This window comes from Nylanderia fulva, unplaced genomic scaffold (assembly GCF_048542155.1).
Source record: "Nylanderia fulva isolate GAGA-0341 unplaced genomic scaffold, ASM4854215v1 Scaffold39, whole genome shotgun sequence".
In the NCBI taxonomy this organism is placed as follows: Eukaryota; Metazoa; Arthropoda; class Insecta; order Hymenoptera; family Formicidae; genus Nylanderia; species Nylanderia fulva.
In genome coordinates, this window is record NW_028190466.1 from 1,826,273 (window position 1) to 1,845,443 (window position 19,171).

The following is a 19,171-nucleotide window of genomic DNA, read 5'->3' on the forward strand; positions in this document are numbered from 1 at the left end:
CGGCTAAAGTAACGCTAATGGGGAATCGAATCTCACTTACAAGGTGAGTGTAGGGATCGTATCTCCCGTTTGTGGAGGAGCGAAAGGAGACACGTCCGAAAGTCGTGCTCGGGGATTTTTTTCTTCCTTTATGTCAATTTCAAGGTGTCTAGCGGTCAGGGAAATCTGGGAAACAGGGTATTGTCAGGGAATTTTAGCAATCTGGAATTGTCAGGGCAGAATCAGGCACTTTTATTATTTATCTGGATTTTTTCACATTATAATATTTTAATATTGTTTATAATATAATTATTAATTATAATATCGTTCAAGAACTTTATTTTAATTTATTTTTTTAATTAAAAATTAGTACATTAATTTTATTAAAAATGTTTTATTTAAAAGTTTTGTTGTGGTATTAAATATCATTAAATATATTAAAATATATGTTAAAGTATATTAAAAATTAATTTTGATATATAGTATATTGTGTATCAAGTGCGGAAAGTGTACAATTATCAATCCGCACGTGATACACATACTATTTTGTATTACAAGTGCAGGCAAAGTGGCTTTGTGCGCGTTTTCTGTGCGCGAGGTGGCCGATCGCACGCCGCCATCTTGCGGCGGCACGGTGCGGGAATAGCCGTGTTCAAAGTCATTGTCCACGGCTGAAGCCGTGAGCAATGCTTTGCCCACGGCGTGGGAAATCGGCCGCTTTCCGCACAGAAAACACGCACACAAAGTGCCACTTTGCCTGCACGTGTAATACAAAAGAATTTGATAGAAAAATTAAAGTTGATATAAAGAATTTGATAGAAAGAAAAAAGGTGATCATTTAAATAGTTTATATAGTGGCACGTTTGTTTCCATTATCGTACATAATGCAGATTGAAATTGATTTAAATTTTTGTTGTTTTTAACTTTCGAATCTTTTCATTGTTAACAAAAATATCTCGAGAATTTTATGATTTAACATTTAATTGGTTTATGATATAGATATGTGCAAATTATATATTTGGAAAAAATAATACTAAAAAGTCAGGGGAAAAATTAATTTTTGGTCTTGGAAGAACAAGTCAGAAAATTTTTTTTATTGAGTCTGCTGGACACTCTTGTTATTCCGCTCCTTGTCAGCACAGGTCGATGTAACTGCCCGATTATCGATCGCGGCGCGATTCCCTCGTTGTAGGACGAAAGAAGACAACTTTTGACGTTTGCGCGAGCTATTAAGTAACGGTGGAATTATTAGCTCGAAACCAGCGTCTTCCTTTGTTCGCTTCTTATAGATCAATTACACAGGTTGCAATTGATTCTGCTGATTAAAGAAATAGTACTTTATTCTTGAGCCTAATATAAGGCTAAATTCAATAATTGGAGGTTGTTTTTTTGCAGAATAGATGAAGATATAATATTTTTCTTTGATGTACAAATTAATTGAAATTTAGTACTTTATTTATGCTTTTAATTATTTTATTCTGGTTCTGCGAGCTTTTTATTAAGGTGGCCACGCCACTTTTTCTTTAAAACAGCACAGGGTAACTGTAAAAAAAATGTAAAATTACATTTCAAATATATAAAATTACATAAATCATAAATGTAAAATTACATGATAAATAATGAAAAGGTAAACATTTCTGTTAATTATCGTGTAATTTTACACTTATTATTTATGTAATTTTACATATTTTTGTGTAATATATTACATATTTTTTTACAGTGTACAAAATGATTATTAAATTAATAAATATTTATTTCAATACTGCCTAATAAAAGAATATTTATTTGATATAAGAAAATCCTTACAAATTAGTACAAGATGGGTAAATAATCTGATATGTTCCGTTAGATTTCGATTTGGTTCCGCTAGCTCAATAAAGATGAAGACTTTTTTCTCCGACCTATTATTCACCTCTTAAATATTTTTGCGGGGCACTGGGGAAATCGCGATGCACTTCTCCGTACATTACATTATACATCGCATCGATTGCTCGGTCTGTATGCGCGCAGCGCGCAATTAAAGTAAACTAGTGCAGAAGAAGGGGGAAGAAGAATAAAAGGTGTGCCCCGAATTGACCAAGGAATAAAATGTTGATGCTGCTGTTCTCTGTGTTTTGCATTCGTATTTTCATTTCACTTTAGAACGCTGCGGGAAAATTGTGTGGGACCTATACCCGCGAGAAGCAGGGCGCAGATGCGCCCTTGAATTCAACAGCTCTTGCACGTATATGTATACAGGGTGTCCCATTTTAAAAAACCTCGATAATTCTTCAACGAGGCATTTTCAGCAAAAATGTTTCGGACAAAACATTGTATTTGGGTTCGATGGGGCAATTTTTGGAATCGAGATAAGGAAATACAATACAATGAAAAATAGATGGTTTCATTTAAAAAATTGAAGTTGACCTTTACGTGACCTTCAAATGACTTTGCAAGGTCAAATCAATGGCACCATCTCATGTCTCTTCATTGGGGGAATTTATTTGAGGGATTATTGAGGGGGACATAAGATGGTGCCATTGATTTGACCTTGAAAAGTCATGTGAAGGTCAACTTCAATTTCTTAAATGGAACCATCTAATTTTCATATTCTTGTATATTCTTGTAGCTTATCTCGAGAGTTTTTCAAAACCCTACAATGAAGTATTTTTTCATGAAGTACTCTTTGAGTTATAAAGGTTTGAAGCTAACAATTTTGTATGACATAAAATGTAAAATATCTTGTAAATCATTCAGTTTTCGGTAATCATACTTTTACTTTTATGCACGGAATAATGAGGACAATTAATTGATGTAAAGAAAACACATTGTTGCTTTTAAAAAAATATATTACAAATTACATACATCTTTTTCACAAGATATATTTTACATTTCATGTAAAAAAATTCAATTCAACTTCAAACCTTTTATAACTCAAAAAGTATACTCCACAACAAAATATTTTGTTAGGGTGTTTTGGAAAGCTTTCGAGATGAGCTTCAAGAATGTACAATGAAAGATAGATGGTTTTATTTAAGAAATTAAAGTTGACCTTCACGTGACCTTTAAATGACTTTTCAAGGTCAAATCAATGGCATCATCTTATGTTCCCCCCGAAACCATACAACTTTTGTCTGAAAATGTTTCGTTGAAGAATTATCGAGGTTTTTTAAAATGGGATACCCTGTATGTGTATAGAAAGAGAAAAGGGAGTTCGCTCGCTCGCTGAAATTTCTTGCATTATACTTTGCGGCCGCGAGGAGGCTTCGTGAAATCGTTCTCGTCCAACAAGGCTTGTCTCAACGGGCTCATTCGGCGGTTCGTGGACCAACTACTGAGAAAAGTACGTCGCAGATCGATCGATCTCTAGAGGAGATAAAAAGAGGATAGTATAAACGTGCCAAAAAAGAAAACACGCTTCTCGCAATAACGACATTTGTATAAATCAGCTATGAAAAAAAAAGGTCCAAGAGCCAGATGTTAGGCGCAACAAAATGGTTTTTAAACTCCTCTCTAATTACGAAGGAAGGAGCGAAATGAAAATAATTAGAGGAATTTAAAAACAATTTTGTTGCGCCTCTTATTAGTCCTTCTCATATCTTGCAAAAATTTTATTGAATTCGAATAAATATTTATCTCAGTACTGTCTTATAAATCATATTTCAAATAAATATTTTTTACATTAACTCCTCAATATTATTTGTTTCAAATAAATGATTTATTTGGCAGTATTGAAATAAAGATTTATTAATTTAATCATTTTTTCAGTCTATACATATATTCGAGCCTTTTCAATTTATTAATATAAAAACGATATTTTACATATTTATATATATATATATATATATATATATATATACACACTAAAAAAATTATTAAATTAATAAATATTTGTTTCAATTTAATTTCAAACAAATGATTTATTTGGCAATATTGAAATAAATATTTATTCGAATTCAAAAAATTGTTTATATATATATATATATATAATATTTATATATACAGTAAAAATACACCAGAGAAAATATATACAGTAAAAAATGATATACGTGTATAAAAACTTGTGGCGACGAGCAGCGTGTGATGCATTTTTTAAACCATGCCGAGGTTGTGCACTCTTTTCGTTTATATTAAGAATATTATAATGCGAGAAACAGTCTTGAATTCGCGAGCGGATAAAATTATATGTATAGGCACGATAGAGATGTTCAATCATCGCATGAATAAGAGATTTGTGCGAGATTAGAAATTGCGGCGGATATATTACATGAAGCCCGATTTTGAAATTCGCATGGAATCGTAGCAGAGTTTTGTAGTAGACAGATAACAACGCGTATTTATTTTACCGAGGATATCCATATGAAAGAAAACTATATGAAAGAAGGAATGTGATAGGAAGACACGATACATTTCTCTTTTCTTTCTTTGCCCCGTAGTACCGTACTATTGCGTTAGAGGTGATATCTTCTTTTGCTTCAGAATTTATTTCGAGAATTTATCTCTCCCAGTGTAAATAAAAATGATAAAAACAATTTATTCTCTCAGATTCACTGCAATTTCTGTAATATATTGAATGTATATTCTATCTATTGCACTATATTAAAATTTCTTATGTGTAAGTGCATCATATTTTATTTTCTCAATGTCATGTCCAATTTTATTACCGCGAAAAAGCCGGCTTGACATGACAATAAAAAGAATAACATAACATGTAATAAACTTCTAAGAAATTTTAATACAAATTTTTCTATATCTCAAGTAATTATTATTTATATTTTTATTTATATAAATAATATAAAAAAATTATTTATATAAGTATATATATATAATTTAAATAATAAATAATTATATATAATTATTATAAATAATATATATATTTTAAGATATATATAATAATTATATTATAAATAATTATTATATCTTAAAATATGATACGCTTACAAGAAATTTTTTAAATCATTACTATTGTCACTATACAGTTAATTAAATAATTTCGATGTACGACAGGGGTACACTGAAAAAAATGATTTAAAATAAATAAAAATTTTGATTCAAAAAATCAATATTATTAGTTTCAAATAAATAATTCATTTGACAGTATTGAAATAAATACTTATAAGAATTAATTAAATTTTTGTTCAGTGTGTCGAAGAAATTAAAAATTTGATGTTTAACCTGAAATATATTTTTCCTGAATATATCATCGCATATTTGACAGATTTGACACGTGGGCGTGAAAGCGTAGTATAAAAAGTTTCTTCGGCGACTTACACTGCACTTGTAGATTTTCTCTCTTTCTTTCTCTCTCTCTCACTGTACGTTATAATTGTTGTTTTAACGAAACAAATAAATATTTTAATAAAAATAAAAGATTTTCTTATATCAAATAAATATTTTTCATATCAAATATATATTATTAGATTCAAAGAAATAATTTATTTGACAGTATTGAAATAAATACTTATAAGAATTAACTAAATTTTTGTTCAGTGTGTCGAAGAAACTAAAAATTTGACGTTTAACCTGAAATATATTTTTTCTGAATATCATCGCGTATTTGACAGATTTGACACGTGGACGTGAAAGCGTAGTATAAAAAGTTTCTTCGGCGACTTACACTGCACTTGTAGATTTTCTCTCTCTCTCTCTCTGTACGTAGTTAATAATTGTTGTTTTAGCGATACGAACATCATCGCTCGCTTAGGCCTTTTTTTTAGCGCGAAACTAAGCTAATCGATTGTGCGCGAACTACTTTTCCACTTTAGGCCGACCTTCAAGCGATATTAGAATTCTTGTAAATCCGGGCGAACTCGGTCTTTCCATCCTTCCTTCTCTCTCTCTCGATCTTTCTCCCTTTTCTAATATTGGTAACATTCGTCTGTGCACGCGAGGCATGAGTGCACCTATCCTGTAAACTGGGACAAATTGGAAATGTCACATAACGACGAGGACGTCGACGACGATGATATCGAGACAACGGTGTCGAGGTTGCAAAGAGTCAACGTTTCCTTTCCGGTCGATTTCGCATCAACTTGTAAAAACAAGCTTAAATCTTTAATGCGAAATATACGCTCACGTGGAGATTATTATAGATCCCAACGCGCTCGAATGTCTGCATTCATCTTTATTATTACATGCACCTTGCGCCAACTTTTCAATGCCTCTTACCTCTATTTCTGGATAATTAGGATTTTACAGGTATATATGTATATCCAATTTTTTCATCGCGCGTGATAGAGTTCAGGGATACAATTCGTTCGATTTAGAATAATCATCCTTGATAATCGTCCTTCATTCATTTTGTCCAACTGGATAAAATTAAATTCGAAAAAATTAAATAAATTGAATAAATAAAATAATAATTTAATTATAATAATTAATATTATATTTATAATAATTATTATTAATAATAATAATGATTAACATAAATTTAATAAACAAATAATTTAATTAATTAATTAATTAATTTTCTCGTTATATGTTTACCTACTCGCGTTACAGTTGATGTACAGGGTGTCCCATAGGAAATTACTGAAACTAATCAGCTGTCATTTTTTAATGCATGTAGTTATTGAGAAAACAAAAATTGTGTTGAAAAGAGGAAAGACTGCGGTTTTTAGTGGATATAAATAAAATGTTTGTGTATCAGTTTATTTTATTGAAAAAAAGTAATGAAAAAAGTGCTTAATAATCACATATATGTATAAACTAATGATAAATATTTTCGAAGTGCGTACCATTTAAATTTGTACAAAATTCCGACGATCCTTTTCATAGCTGCTATTAAATCTGGCACTGTTGAAAATATTTATTATTAGTTTATGCGATTTTATGTGATTATTAGCACTTTTTTTCATTACTCTTTATCAAAATAAAATCTTTATCAAACATTTTATTTATATCCATTAAAAAACCGCAGACTTTCTCCTTTCCAATACAATTTTTGTAATGACATGTAATTTCCTATGGGACACTCTGTAGTTAATTGCACACTGAAAAAAATTGTTAAATTAACAAATATTCAGTTCAGTACTGTCAAATGAATCATTGATTAGAAACAAATAAATATTTTTCATATCAAATAAATATTAGTTTCAAATAAATGATTTGACAGTAATTTTGAAATAAATACAAGAATGAAGAAAAATTGTTTTCAGTGTACTAAAAAAAAAGTGGGAACAAATATTCTTATATGGAGCATCGTACTCTGATAAGGTTCACGATGATCTTGGGACGCGTTCGAAGGCATTTTCTTGATGCCTCACTGAAGCTGCCACTCGAAACTCCTTCTTCGGGGACTGCACCATCTCGGCATCTCTACCTATAACCCGTGTAGCCCGGCTTCAAGTACATACTTGGAGCCTTTTTACTTCGACACTCCAGGTGGTCCTTCTGCTGCGGAAAAATAAACACGCGACGGACCATCTGGGATTCTGAAGAAACCAACCGCGTTTGAACTATTTTCAGAAGTGTCAGTTCAGTCGATGATACGTGATTTGCAAATAAATGTCTCCGGCCGAGAGAAAGTTTTCGATTGTCTTCGATCGAAGGCTCTTCTATATGATGACATATCGAGGAACGATTTGTCTTTCTCTCGAATAAATTATTCACTCGGATTGTTAACTTCGATTTTGTAGCTCAATGATTTATGATGTTGACGCAAATAGATAGGCAAGAAAGAGAGCTCTCTTTCTTTTTATTTCCTTGAAATGAAAAAGGAATTAATTGCGAAATTTTTGCATGGCGCAACCTCGCATTTGAAACGTATATATCGTTTTATTCGATATTTTTCAACAAGGTTGTTATCTATTGATTGCATTACAAGTGGAGTGAAGAGAGTCGATAAGTGATCGGGAAATGATTGTTATTCCAGTTCGAACAAACGATAATGTTGCCTCCCCGGTCGTTAAATGGTTTGAATTTCCTCACTCATATTCCCAATTTTATCTTAGCGGTTACTTTAAGTGTCAACCTAGATTGAAAAGCGCTGCCTTAAGAGCTTCTCGCGGTGCATCGCTTTTCAGATCATATCGTAGTATCATAAAATTCATTTTACGTCGCTATAAATTTCCTAAGTAAAATTGATCTGCGCATTAGATAATTATTAACCGACTTGCATCTATTCATCTACATAAAATACACGCAACGCTTCGTCTAGCTTGCGCGAATTTATTAACTCATAGAGAAAGAGAGGGAGATATATCTATCATTTATCTTCTCCCATGAATAGAGAATTCAGTTATGTACTCTGTGATTTTTTTATATTTTTTTATATAATAACTCAGCATCCCGATGCGGAGCGATGAAAAATAGATTCCTTTTAATTACATGAATAAATGTTTCTGAGATAAGGGAAAAAGAGAGAAATAAACGATTATTTATATTTCACAGAATTATTATTCCGATTTAATTAGAGAGAGATAGTCCAGTAAAATTAGACTTGAAAAGGGCAAAACTATAAAAATTAGGAGCAAACTGAATTTTTGTGGAGATTTTTATTTAGATGTTCTAATGAAATCTTGAGAAGGGGTTAATTTTAGTTTTTTTGCCATTATCTCGAAAATTATCAATTTTTCGAGAAAAATAGTTATTATCAAAATTGTAGCTCATAAAATTTTCTACAAAAAAGGTCATTATACTTTTTTTTCGTGGAATTAACCGTTTCAAAGAACGTTTATAGAACGAAAAAACGCGCCCAGTACTCTACCCTACATTTTTTACGAACTACAGATATTGCAACTTTACCGTTTTACTAAAAAACGATTAGTTGTACGAATAAAAGTATAATGACCTTTTTTGTAGAGAATTTTATGAGTTACAATTTTGATAATAACTATTTTTCTCGAAAAATTGATAATTTTCGAGATAATGGCACAAAAACTAACATTTACCCTAATTTTGCTCCTAATTTTTTGTATGACAGATTTGTTCGAGATTCTCCGCGACGTTTGAGGAAAAATCATCGGATTATCACTTTCCTCCACTTGTTTCGTTATTCGACATGAAAGAGACAGTTATTCCTTTGAGACACCAAACTCTCTCTCTCTCTCTCTCTCTCTCTCTCTCTCTCTCTCTCTCTCTCTTCGCAGGTATGCTCGGGACTTCCTATCCTGTCGGTTTTCCGCAGCGGGTGCTCGTAAGTTAATGAACGTCGCGATACATCGCCGTCTTATCGCGAATATCATGTGGCGAGAGAGAGAGAGAACGAACTTCGCGTTTTGCATCAAGCAAAGTTTCGCTCTTTGCGAACTTTGGGCGCCGTCGCTTTCGGCTTTCACTTAAAGCAGATATATCTATATTGCAAGTACATATTTATATCTCAACGAAAGAGAAATAAATCGAGCACCACGAACATTGCGCCATAATAATTTGCAGTGATGTAATGGAGGGTCTAATCAAATTAATTAAATATTTATTTATTTTATTCTTTTCCACATATTTTTTATATTAATATTTTTTTTATATTATATATAAATATTATAAAAAGATTAAATATTTTTATAATTTTTTAAATATTATATATTTATAAATAAATTATAATATTTAAAATAATACTTGTAATAGTTTTATAAATATTGTATATAATATATAAATATTATAAAAATGTTGAATATTTTTATAATAATTATCAAAATATTAAATAATATTTTTATATTTTATATTAATACTTACATTAATATATAAAAAATATGTCAAAACACTTGTAATATAATTTGCATTATTACAAGTAATATATTTAATTATATGTATAATAATTTGTAGCAACGTACTGGTATAATCCATTGAAAAATTCTTAAGACTTTTCTTTATATTTTCCCTCATATATTTCACATTACATTATTTTATATTAATATACAAAAAAAAAATATTTACTACACGCAGTTTGTGAACAGTTGAATTTCTTATCCACACTTCATATGAAGTACCAATATATTATTTCATACATATTTTATAGCCACAGTATCGTCGAATGCATAATGCATGACCGCGTTTTTGACGTATGCATTTCGCAATTTCGCGCGCATGACAAAACAATCGTCCCCACGGCATGTTGCGTCGAATGAATGGCGCAAAAAAAAACACATTGACGAGAAAGGTTTTGCTCGCATTTGTGACGAGGAGCGGACACACATGCGGAAATTCGCGCGACGCTCGCAAAAAGCGAGTCCGCCGGAAACGCAGATTTAACATTGTCATCTTGCTGCTACCTCGAGGAGGGCGAGAGCAAGCGAACCGGAAAGGAGGTCGATTCTCTTTTTGCACGAGAATTGACCAAAAGCGATTCGAGCACAAAGAGAGAGAGAGGACGGGAATAAAACAGCGCGTTGTCGATTATTTCTCGCGCAATATTCGTGATTTTCGTAAAATCGCGTCGACGGGAGAGAAAATTTATTTCCGGACCAGTGTGTGGATTTTTGTTCCCACGCTTGCTAAACGTTGTTTGAACATGCTAAAGTCGAGCAAAAATTTTCCCTTACAATTATATGGATGCACGAAAAATTCTGTAATAATTTGCAATCGTGCAGTGTAACTATCCAGACAACACAGAATATTTAGAAAATATTTATAATAATTATTTTAATATTTTATAAATATTTTAATGTTTTTGGAGTCGTAGATTTAATAGATCATAAATATCAGAAAATATTTACCATAAATATTATAAATATATTTATTAAATCATTATGATAGAGATTTTTTAAAATTTATATTTTCTTTAATAAATACTCATTAAATTAATTATGTTAAATCAAATTAAATTCTCAAAATTTTTATCTATTTTATATTTTATTATACTATTTTTATATTATTTATTATTACGTTATTATATATTTCATTATTAATATAGAAATATATGAAAAAATCTTTAATAATAATTTGTAATAGTCAATTAAATTAAATTTTCAAAATTTTTATTTATTATATTTTATATGTATTTTATTATTAATATAAAAAATCTTTAACATTTTGCAATAATATAATATAATAATGTGCAGTGAATTTCTTTTAGAAAAATGTATGTGCTGGATTTATATCAAAATATAATATTGAATACTATATAGCGACGCACGTGTCTCGTTGTTTACATATTACACTAACTTACGGTATGTCAATATGACATAGTGGAAGTGCACCTTACTTCACAAAAGGAGAAAGGGAAGAGAACAAGGACCGGCCTTCAGAAAGCTGAAAAAATTGTTATTATTCTTCCGTCAACTTTTGTACGTGAAGAAAGGTGTATTATCCCTTTAACAAAGCTCTCTTTTATCTTGACAACCTTCGATAGTGAGATTCCATTCAATTCTCTCTTACAATCTTACTTTCTTTTACATAATATGCATGTCATTTGGAGTAAACAATTTTCACCCATCAAAGATCAGGCATCCCAAAATGCGAATTTTTCCAAAATCGTTTTTTGTCCACTTTGCAAAAAGAATTAAAAATAAAAAATAATTATGAGCACCCCTAGCATTGTTTAATAATTATATATCAAAAATTTATATTTAAAAATGATAAATGAGAGTGCATGTAGGAGTGCTCGTGATAAAATTTATTCAAATTTCTTTTTTATATAATTAATTTTTTATAAAAAAAATCAATCATAATTTTTTATATAGAAAGTTATATAAAAAATTAATTATATAAAAAAATGAATTATATGAAAAAGAAATATTTAATTATTATTAAATATTTAGTCAAATTTCTTTTTCATATAATTCATTTTTTTATATAATTAATTTTTTATATAACTTTCTATATAAAAATTTTTACGATTGATTTTTTTTATAAAAAATTAATTATATAAAAAAGAAATTTTTTTGTATAATTAATTTTTTATATAAAAAATTAATTATACAAAAAATTTGCGAAAAAAATGCACTTTTTATATTTTAGGTAACAAGTTATATTGTTAGAGATGTAGAGTGATCGATATAACCAGAAGCTTAATAATAGATCGATTTAAGCGCCAATATGTACGCCAGATATAGACTGCCATTGTTTAGTTTAGCGCTTCTATAAACAGACTAGATCCGCCTCGCGTAAGGATGCGGATCCACCTCCGCTTAAGGGTCGCGGCTAGGAATTACCAGAGCGATTCAAGTAGCGGCACGTATACACCTGTACGTGCATATGCACGTGTAAGTGTAACCATCAGCAATCGATTCGAAATTAAACATGGAGGAGGAGCGCCGATGTACAATAGACGCGCGAGAGGAAGTAATCGCGGCACAACCTTGTCTTATACGACAATAATCACGGGTGTAGTGCAAAGTTCGCGGTTCAAGTTATACCGGATATATACCTTGTCACGATAGGGTCGTCTCCGTTATAGCGGGCATTCTCACGGTATGCAGTTTTGCGCTTCAATGTTATTTCCGAAAGAAAATATATATGCGCGACTCGGATGATGGATTACACAAATAAAACTTTCTTTCTCGGGTTAAAGTTACAGCACAATCGTTCAAGATCGAGTCGCAAGTTTATATATATATATATATATATATATATATATATATATATATATATATATATATCGAGCAATCCCGCTTTTATTTGAACCCCCAACTATGTATCTCGATACTCGATTTGTATACTTCAAGTAGTTAGAGATTGGTCCCAAAGTGCTTTTTTATCATTTGAAAAGTTGCGAAATATTAAAAATTTTTAATTCACATAAACAAATAATAGTATTTTATATTTATAATTATATATATTTAAATAATAGAATAATTTCCGTAGCGACAGTGAAATAAGATTGCAAGGTTTATTATGAACGACCCAACTGTCAAAAAACAGTTTTGACAGTTGGGTCGTTCATAATAATATACTTGCATATTTAAAATACTTAATTTATATATATAATTTATATATAATTTAATAACAATTAAATTATAATATATAATAACAATAATTTTTTTTATTTTATAATTTTTATTTTTTTAAATTTTAGAATTAATTTTTATTTTTTTTATTTTAGAATTAATTTTTATTTTTAAACTCCGGGATATATATATATATATATATATGTTCGATTGATATGTAAAGCAGTATATAGCCATGGATTTGGCGAATGACATGTCATGCCGCGTATGAGGTGTCATATGTCATATTTTATGTACACGATAGTTACGATAGTTAGATCGACCGGTAAAATGCAGGGCGACATACGTGTGTTTATAAACGTCTCGTTTCGGAGTTCATAACCGATTCTAGAGACATTGTGGTTGTATCGCTGGCAACAGGCTGAATCGACGATTCGCGTTCAAATGTCCGTATTAGGAAGTTCTCGAGTGACATTAAAAGTTGGACCGCTGTATTTCTTCCGACTCGGAGCGCATTATTCGGAAAGCGGTCGTGAACCAGAAAGACAAAGTCGAATTTCACGCGAATCGAATTTCCACGAGAGATAAAACGCCCAACTCCGGAGAATCGGAAAGTCATATGGTACAGGAATAAAATTATATTGCAGTACAGTACGCCATTTTGAAAGTCGTCTATCCGAAATACATAGGTTCATCTACAACGAGTGCGAAAAACTTGGACGGGTTCGAGAGGTCATTTTAAGTTGTATAAACATAGGTTCTGTTTCGATTAATTATAGAACCGCAAGAAATCAGTCTTATTTATACGGTATTAAATAATAGATTTAATATCTAGTTGTACGATTCAAAAGTAAAACATTTAATATTTAAATATTAAATTATTATTATTATTTTTATATTTAATTATTATTACAAAACAGATGAAATTTTACTATAATAATATTACAATCTTTAAATTTTAATTCGTTTTGTACACTGAAAAAAAGTTATTGAATTTGAATGAATATTTTCAATACTGCTTACATTTATTTATTTGAAACTAATAACATTGATTTGATGTAAAAAATACTTGATATATAAGAAAATCCTTCTCAAAACATAAATAATTATTTGTTTCAAACAAATGATTTCTTAGACAGTATTGAAATAAATATTGATTAATTTAATAATTTTTCTGTGTATAAACTATGTCAATAAATATGTTTAAATATTAAATTATTATTTTTATATTTAATTATTATTACAAAACAGATGAAATTTCACTATAATAATATTACAATCTTTAAATTTAAATTTGTTTTATACTCTAAAAAAAAAATTATTAAATTTGAATGAATATTTCAATACTGCTTAAATTTATTTATTTGAAACTAATAACATTGATTTGATGTGAAAAATACTTGATACAAGAAAATCCTTCTCAAAACAAATAATTATTTGTTTCAAACAAATGATTTCTTAGACAATATTAAAATAAATATTGATCAATTTAATAATTTTTTCAGTGTGTAAACTATGCTAATATTTAAATATTAAATTATTATTATTATTTTTATATTTAATTATTATTACAAAACAGATGAAATTTTACTATAATAATATTACAATCTTTAAATTTTAATTCGTTTTATACACTGAAAAAAATTATTGAATTTGAATGAATATTTATTTCAATACTGTTTAAATTTATTTATTTGAAACTAATAACATTGATTTGATGCAAAAAAATACTTGATATAAGAAAATCCTTCTCAAAACAGATAAACAATTATTTGTTTCAAATAACAATTAGACAGTATATATTTCAATAAATATTTATCAATTTAATAATTTTTTCAGTGTACAAACTATGTCAATAATAAATTCATAAATTAAATATCACGCGAACAATCATATATATTTCTCTGCTTACAGAACACCAGTTCCAGTCCAGCCAATCCTCCGGTGATCGATCACCCCGAGAAAAGAATCCCTGGGAACAAGTAACCGATCTTGTCGGAGAACAGCGGTCGAACTCGTCGTAGGACGAGAACTCGCGCTCGTGTCGAGTCGAAAGTCTCTCTCTTCTGAGGTGCCTCTCATCCGCGAGACAGCGCGCTCCCTCGAGATGGTCATGTGACTGTCGGCAGTCGACGTCCCACATCCGGTCCATCCTTCCCGAGGGATGTCCTCCTCCGCGGGTACCGCCTGCACGGACGCCGAGGAGGACGCCGAGGATGTGGAGAACGACGTCGCGGGTAAATCGGCGCAATCGTCACGTTGTTACCTGTCGTCGCTGTCATCACCGTCACCGTCGTCGTCATCGCGAACTCGCCACCGTCGCCGCGCGGGCGATCACTTGGAAGGATTGCGGTTAGATGGGTCATCGCTCGTGCACCATCGTCCGCCATCGTCCGACGACACTTCCGGGAGCACCGTCGAGGACACGCGAGGCCGCGGATAAGACGACGAAGAAGAAGAAAAAGAAGAAGAAGAAGAAGAGGAGGAAGGACAACCGGCAGGCATCGGACGTCGGAGGGCTCGAGAAACGATTCCCGATAATCGGTCGACGCGTGTCAATTTGCGCGAGGAAACAGTTGATCGAATCCCGCTTCTTTTCCTCCTCATCGTCGTCATCATCGTCGAGGGGATTCCCGTTGATTCTTGTAGCTGTCCCGTTTCGAGCCGCCGCGATGACGTTCGGTAGGGTGAACGTCATTCAGATGACGAAAGAAGAGTCGTTGGATCCCATCCCCCGTCATCGTTCATCTTCGAAGAGAATTGTCGACTGTCTGGGAAGGAACTCTTGTTCGATTTAAGGGGAAGCGAAGGCGGCGATAAACGGCACCGAGAAATATACATGACAGGAGGTAAGATGAATCTTCTTCCTTCGTTCTCTCGAAAGTTTTGGCTGATTTAGAAATCACGACGAAACGAAATATAAAGAAGAATAAATCAATCAATAAATAAGTACATACAAAAATCGGAAACTCATCCCAAGTGCCGCAAGCAACAAGGAGAGTACTTCGCTTGAGTTTTGTCTGAAGTGGGAAATTACTGAGCGCTTTTTGCTGTCGCTCGTCCAGAGAGAGAGAGAGAGAGAGAAAGAGTGCCGCAAAAATTGTAAATTTTCCTGAAAAACTGTGCGAGCACTCGTTCTGCGAAGAGGACCAGCTGTTGTTGTCACACGGTTACGCAAGAATCAGCCGAAAACTTGTTTCCCCGTATTTATCTCTCGAACTAGTGCCGTCGCCGGACCACTTTCGCGCTCGCATGTACTACTACCGGTCTAAATGAATCGCGATGACGAATTCGAGTGCGTGAAGTGTCTTTCCGTCGCTTTTGTTACGCGAGAGAGAGATACTCATCCGAGGTAAGATTCGATCAGGAAGGATTGTTTTCATCATGTGTCGCGGGCGGCTTGAGATCATTCTAGCCGGTACAGGCTGGCCGAGATCCTGATAGCCACCGCAGCGACCAGGATCCGGGACCATTCAACGAAGAAAGGATGCCAGGGGGCCGCAGGGGCCTGGTAGCCCCCCAAAACACGTTCCTGGAGAACATCATACGACGCAGTAGCAGTCAACGTGAGTCTTGGCCCTTTCTGTCTTATATTAGCTTGTCTGCGCAAAGAACCCGGCACTAATTATAAGGAAAAATCTGTTCCGGTCAAATCAATTGGTTTTTTCATATGTTATAGTTTATGATCTACTGAACAAAATGTAATGGACAGTTATCGAGTTATAACCAGTCAAACATGAAAAATTCGGACTCCCGAATAGTATTGTAAATCTCGTAAAGTGTTGATTTTTTGGAAAAATGTTTGAAACAATAGTATATTGTGTATCAAGTGCGGAAAGTTGACTCCGCACGTGATACACATACTATTTTGTATTACAAGTGCAGGCAAAGTGGCTTCGTGCGCGTTTTCTGTGCGCGAGGTGGCCGATCGCACGCCGCCATCTTGCGGCGGCACGGTGCGGGAATAGCCGTGTTCAATACATTGCCTACGGCTTCAGCCGTGGACAATGACTTTGAACGCGGCTCAGCCGTAGGCAATGGCTTTGAATGCGGCTTATTTACTCACCGCGTCGCCGCTAGATGGCGGCGTGGGAAATCGGCCGCTTTCCGCACAGAAAACACGCACACAAAGTGCCACTTTGCCTGCACGTGTAATACAAAAATCGTAGTTTTACAAAATCTGTTATTTTTGAATTTTGGATGACTTTGAATGATCTTGATGACGGCTCTAGCTATATATATAGAGCACTCTACACATAACTCTAGCGCTCTATACAGCTAGAACCATCATCAAGGTCATTCAAAATTTGAAAATAATGTCACCAACTAACAGATTTTGTAAAACACTGATTATAACTCGATAACTGTCCATTATTGAGCTTTGTGGCTATTACATCTTTTGTTCAGTAGGTCATAAGCTACAACATATAAAAAAACCAATTAATTTGACTGGGACAGATTTTTCCCTATAATTAGTGCGGGGTTCTTTGGAAGAGTACACTGAACAGAATATTTGCGCGGAATTGCATGATTGTGCGTGCTGGACTCTTTTTCGACCCAGCATAATCATGCAATATTACTATTTATATATGGAAGATTACGAATTATATGTAGGTAATTTCATATCGAGATTAAAAATATTCCATTGAACATGGAATTACACATATATAGAAGATGTCGTTAGTAATGTATAAATGCTATATATATAAAATGATGTTATAAATAAAGTGGACTCTTACCAAAATAACTACAAGAATACGAAAAAATTACTGGTATACCAATAATATATTATTGAAAAATTTATTATTATATCAGTAATTTTTTTGTATTCTTGTATCTTTTTTCGTACGGGAATGTTTATAATAAACCGATGACATAAATAGAGTTCTAATGAAGTAAAACTACTAAATTTAGAATCACAATTGATTTTTGCATAAAAATAGTAATTGTACTTACATTTATATATATTTTTATATTAATATTTTTACTTTTAAAAAATATGGAAAAAATTACGCAGTAATAATTCAGTAATTTTTTCAATTTTGAATAAGTAATTTCCATGTAAAAGCACATATATTTTTCAGTGTACATTTTCTCAAAAGGATGACGTGCACATTTTTCTTCAACAGAAATGTCGAGGCGCTAATTAATATATTTTCACGCGATTGAAAAACTCCCTCTTTTCGCGAAAAAAAATTTCTATAAAATATTCGTCGATTCAATCCCAGATAGAGTTTAATGAAATTTTAATTTAATTTCAAGTATAAAGTGCAAAGATGCATGCTAAAAATTATTAGGGTTACGATAAATGATAAATCTGACATTTTCGCTAAGAAGAAAAAATTCAGATTCATTAAAAAGAATCTTAAATAACAATACCCGAGAAATATAAGATATATTATGTACAGTTAAGACTTCGGAAAATTGTAGGCGCCGAAAACTTTGTAATTTACGAGAGAAATGAGTATATAGGAGCGGATAAAAATATACGAGAAACTTTGTTACATTTCCATTAATAGAAAAATATAATATTTAATCAATACGGTGAAGTATTAATTAATTATTATATTTGCGACAACGAGACGCGCACCGATGACATAAATTAATCGTACGTATGTACGATTTATTTGGGGATATATACGATGGAGGGTGGGAAATTATGAATTATTGATTTTAACGTAAATCAATATTCTCTATTACATAATATCGCATAATTACGCGGATTATTCTCAAGTCCCTCAATCATAATTTTGCTATTGTTGCGCGCAGATTTTGTGGTAATAATATTTCACAGAGAATACTGCCGCGCTGTAGATTCGAGCATCATAAATAAATCTTTTGGCAGTTATGGAAGGGCTAAATCAAGCATGTAATTTGATATCGATTTTCCTAATTGGAATGCCTCGAATTTCCGGAATCTGTCGGAATTCTCTATATTCATATAACGTGCAAAAATAGCAACGGCAGTCAAGCGGATCGTAAATGAGGCGAACGTCTTCGATTTTATATCTTCAACTGGTATACTGACCTATACTCGTTTCTTTAGACGGGAAAGTCGAATGAGCTCAGGTGTACAAGTACATTTCAAGTATCTTACCACGTGGACACGAAACGCCGAGAACTCTGATTTCGATGAAGCTTTGCATACATATGTGTATAGGAAGAATAAATTAATTAATTTAGAAATTTCAATTCCGATATATTCAGAAGATTTATGATAAGAACACTAGTTTTTAATCATATTAATAAAATTTTAGAAATAATTAAATAATTTTTTCAGCAAATTTTCTTAAAAATTTTTTCTTAGAAAAAATTATTGTTTCGAAATTTTATTAATCTGGTTAAATAGAATATTTTTACTATGAAACTTGTATAAAACATCCTTTGAT

At 32.0% G+C, this 19,171-nt stretch overlaps 1 protein-coding gene across 1 annotated transcript in view; it reads left to right on the top strand.

Annotated features, from left to right (window-relative positions):
- Positions 1 to 19,171, top strand: part of eag (potassium voltage-gated channel protein ether a go-go) — a 149,020-nt gene that overhangs the window by 14,960 nt on the left and 114,889 nt on the right. The window contains 1 exon segment of the mRNA XM_029320590.2: positions 14,697 to 16,348. Within this exon segment, the coding sequence (XP_029176423.2) occupies positions 16,270 to 16,348 (79 nt within the window). The 5' untranslated portion in view covers positions 14,697 to 16,269.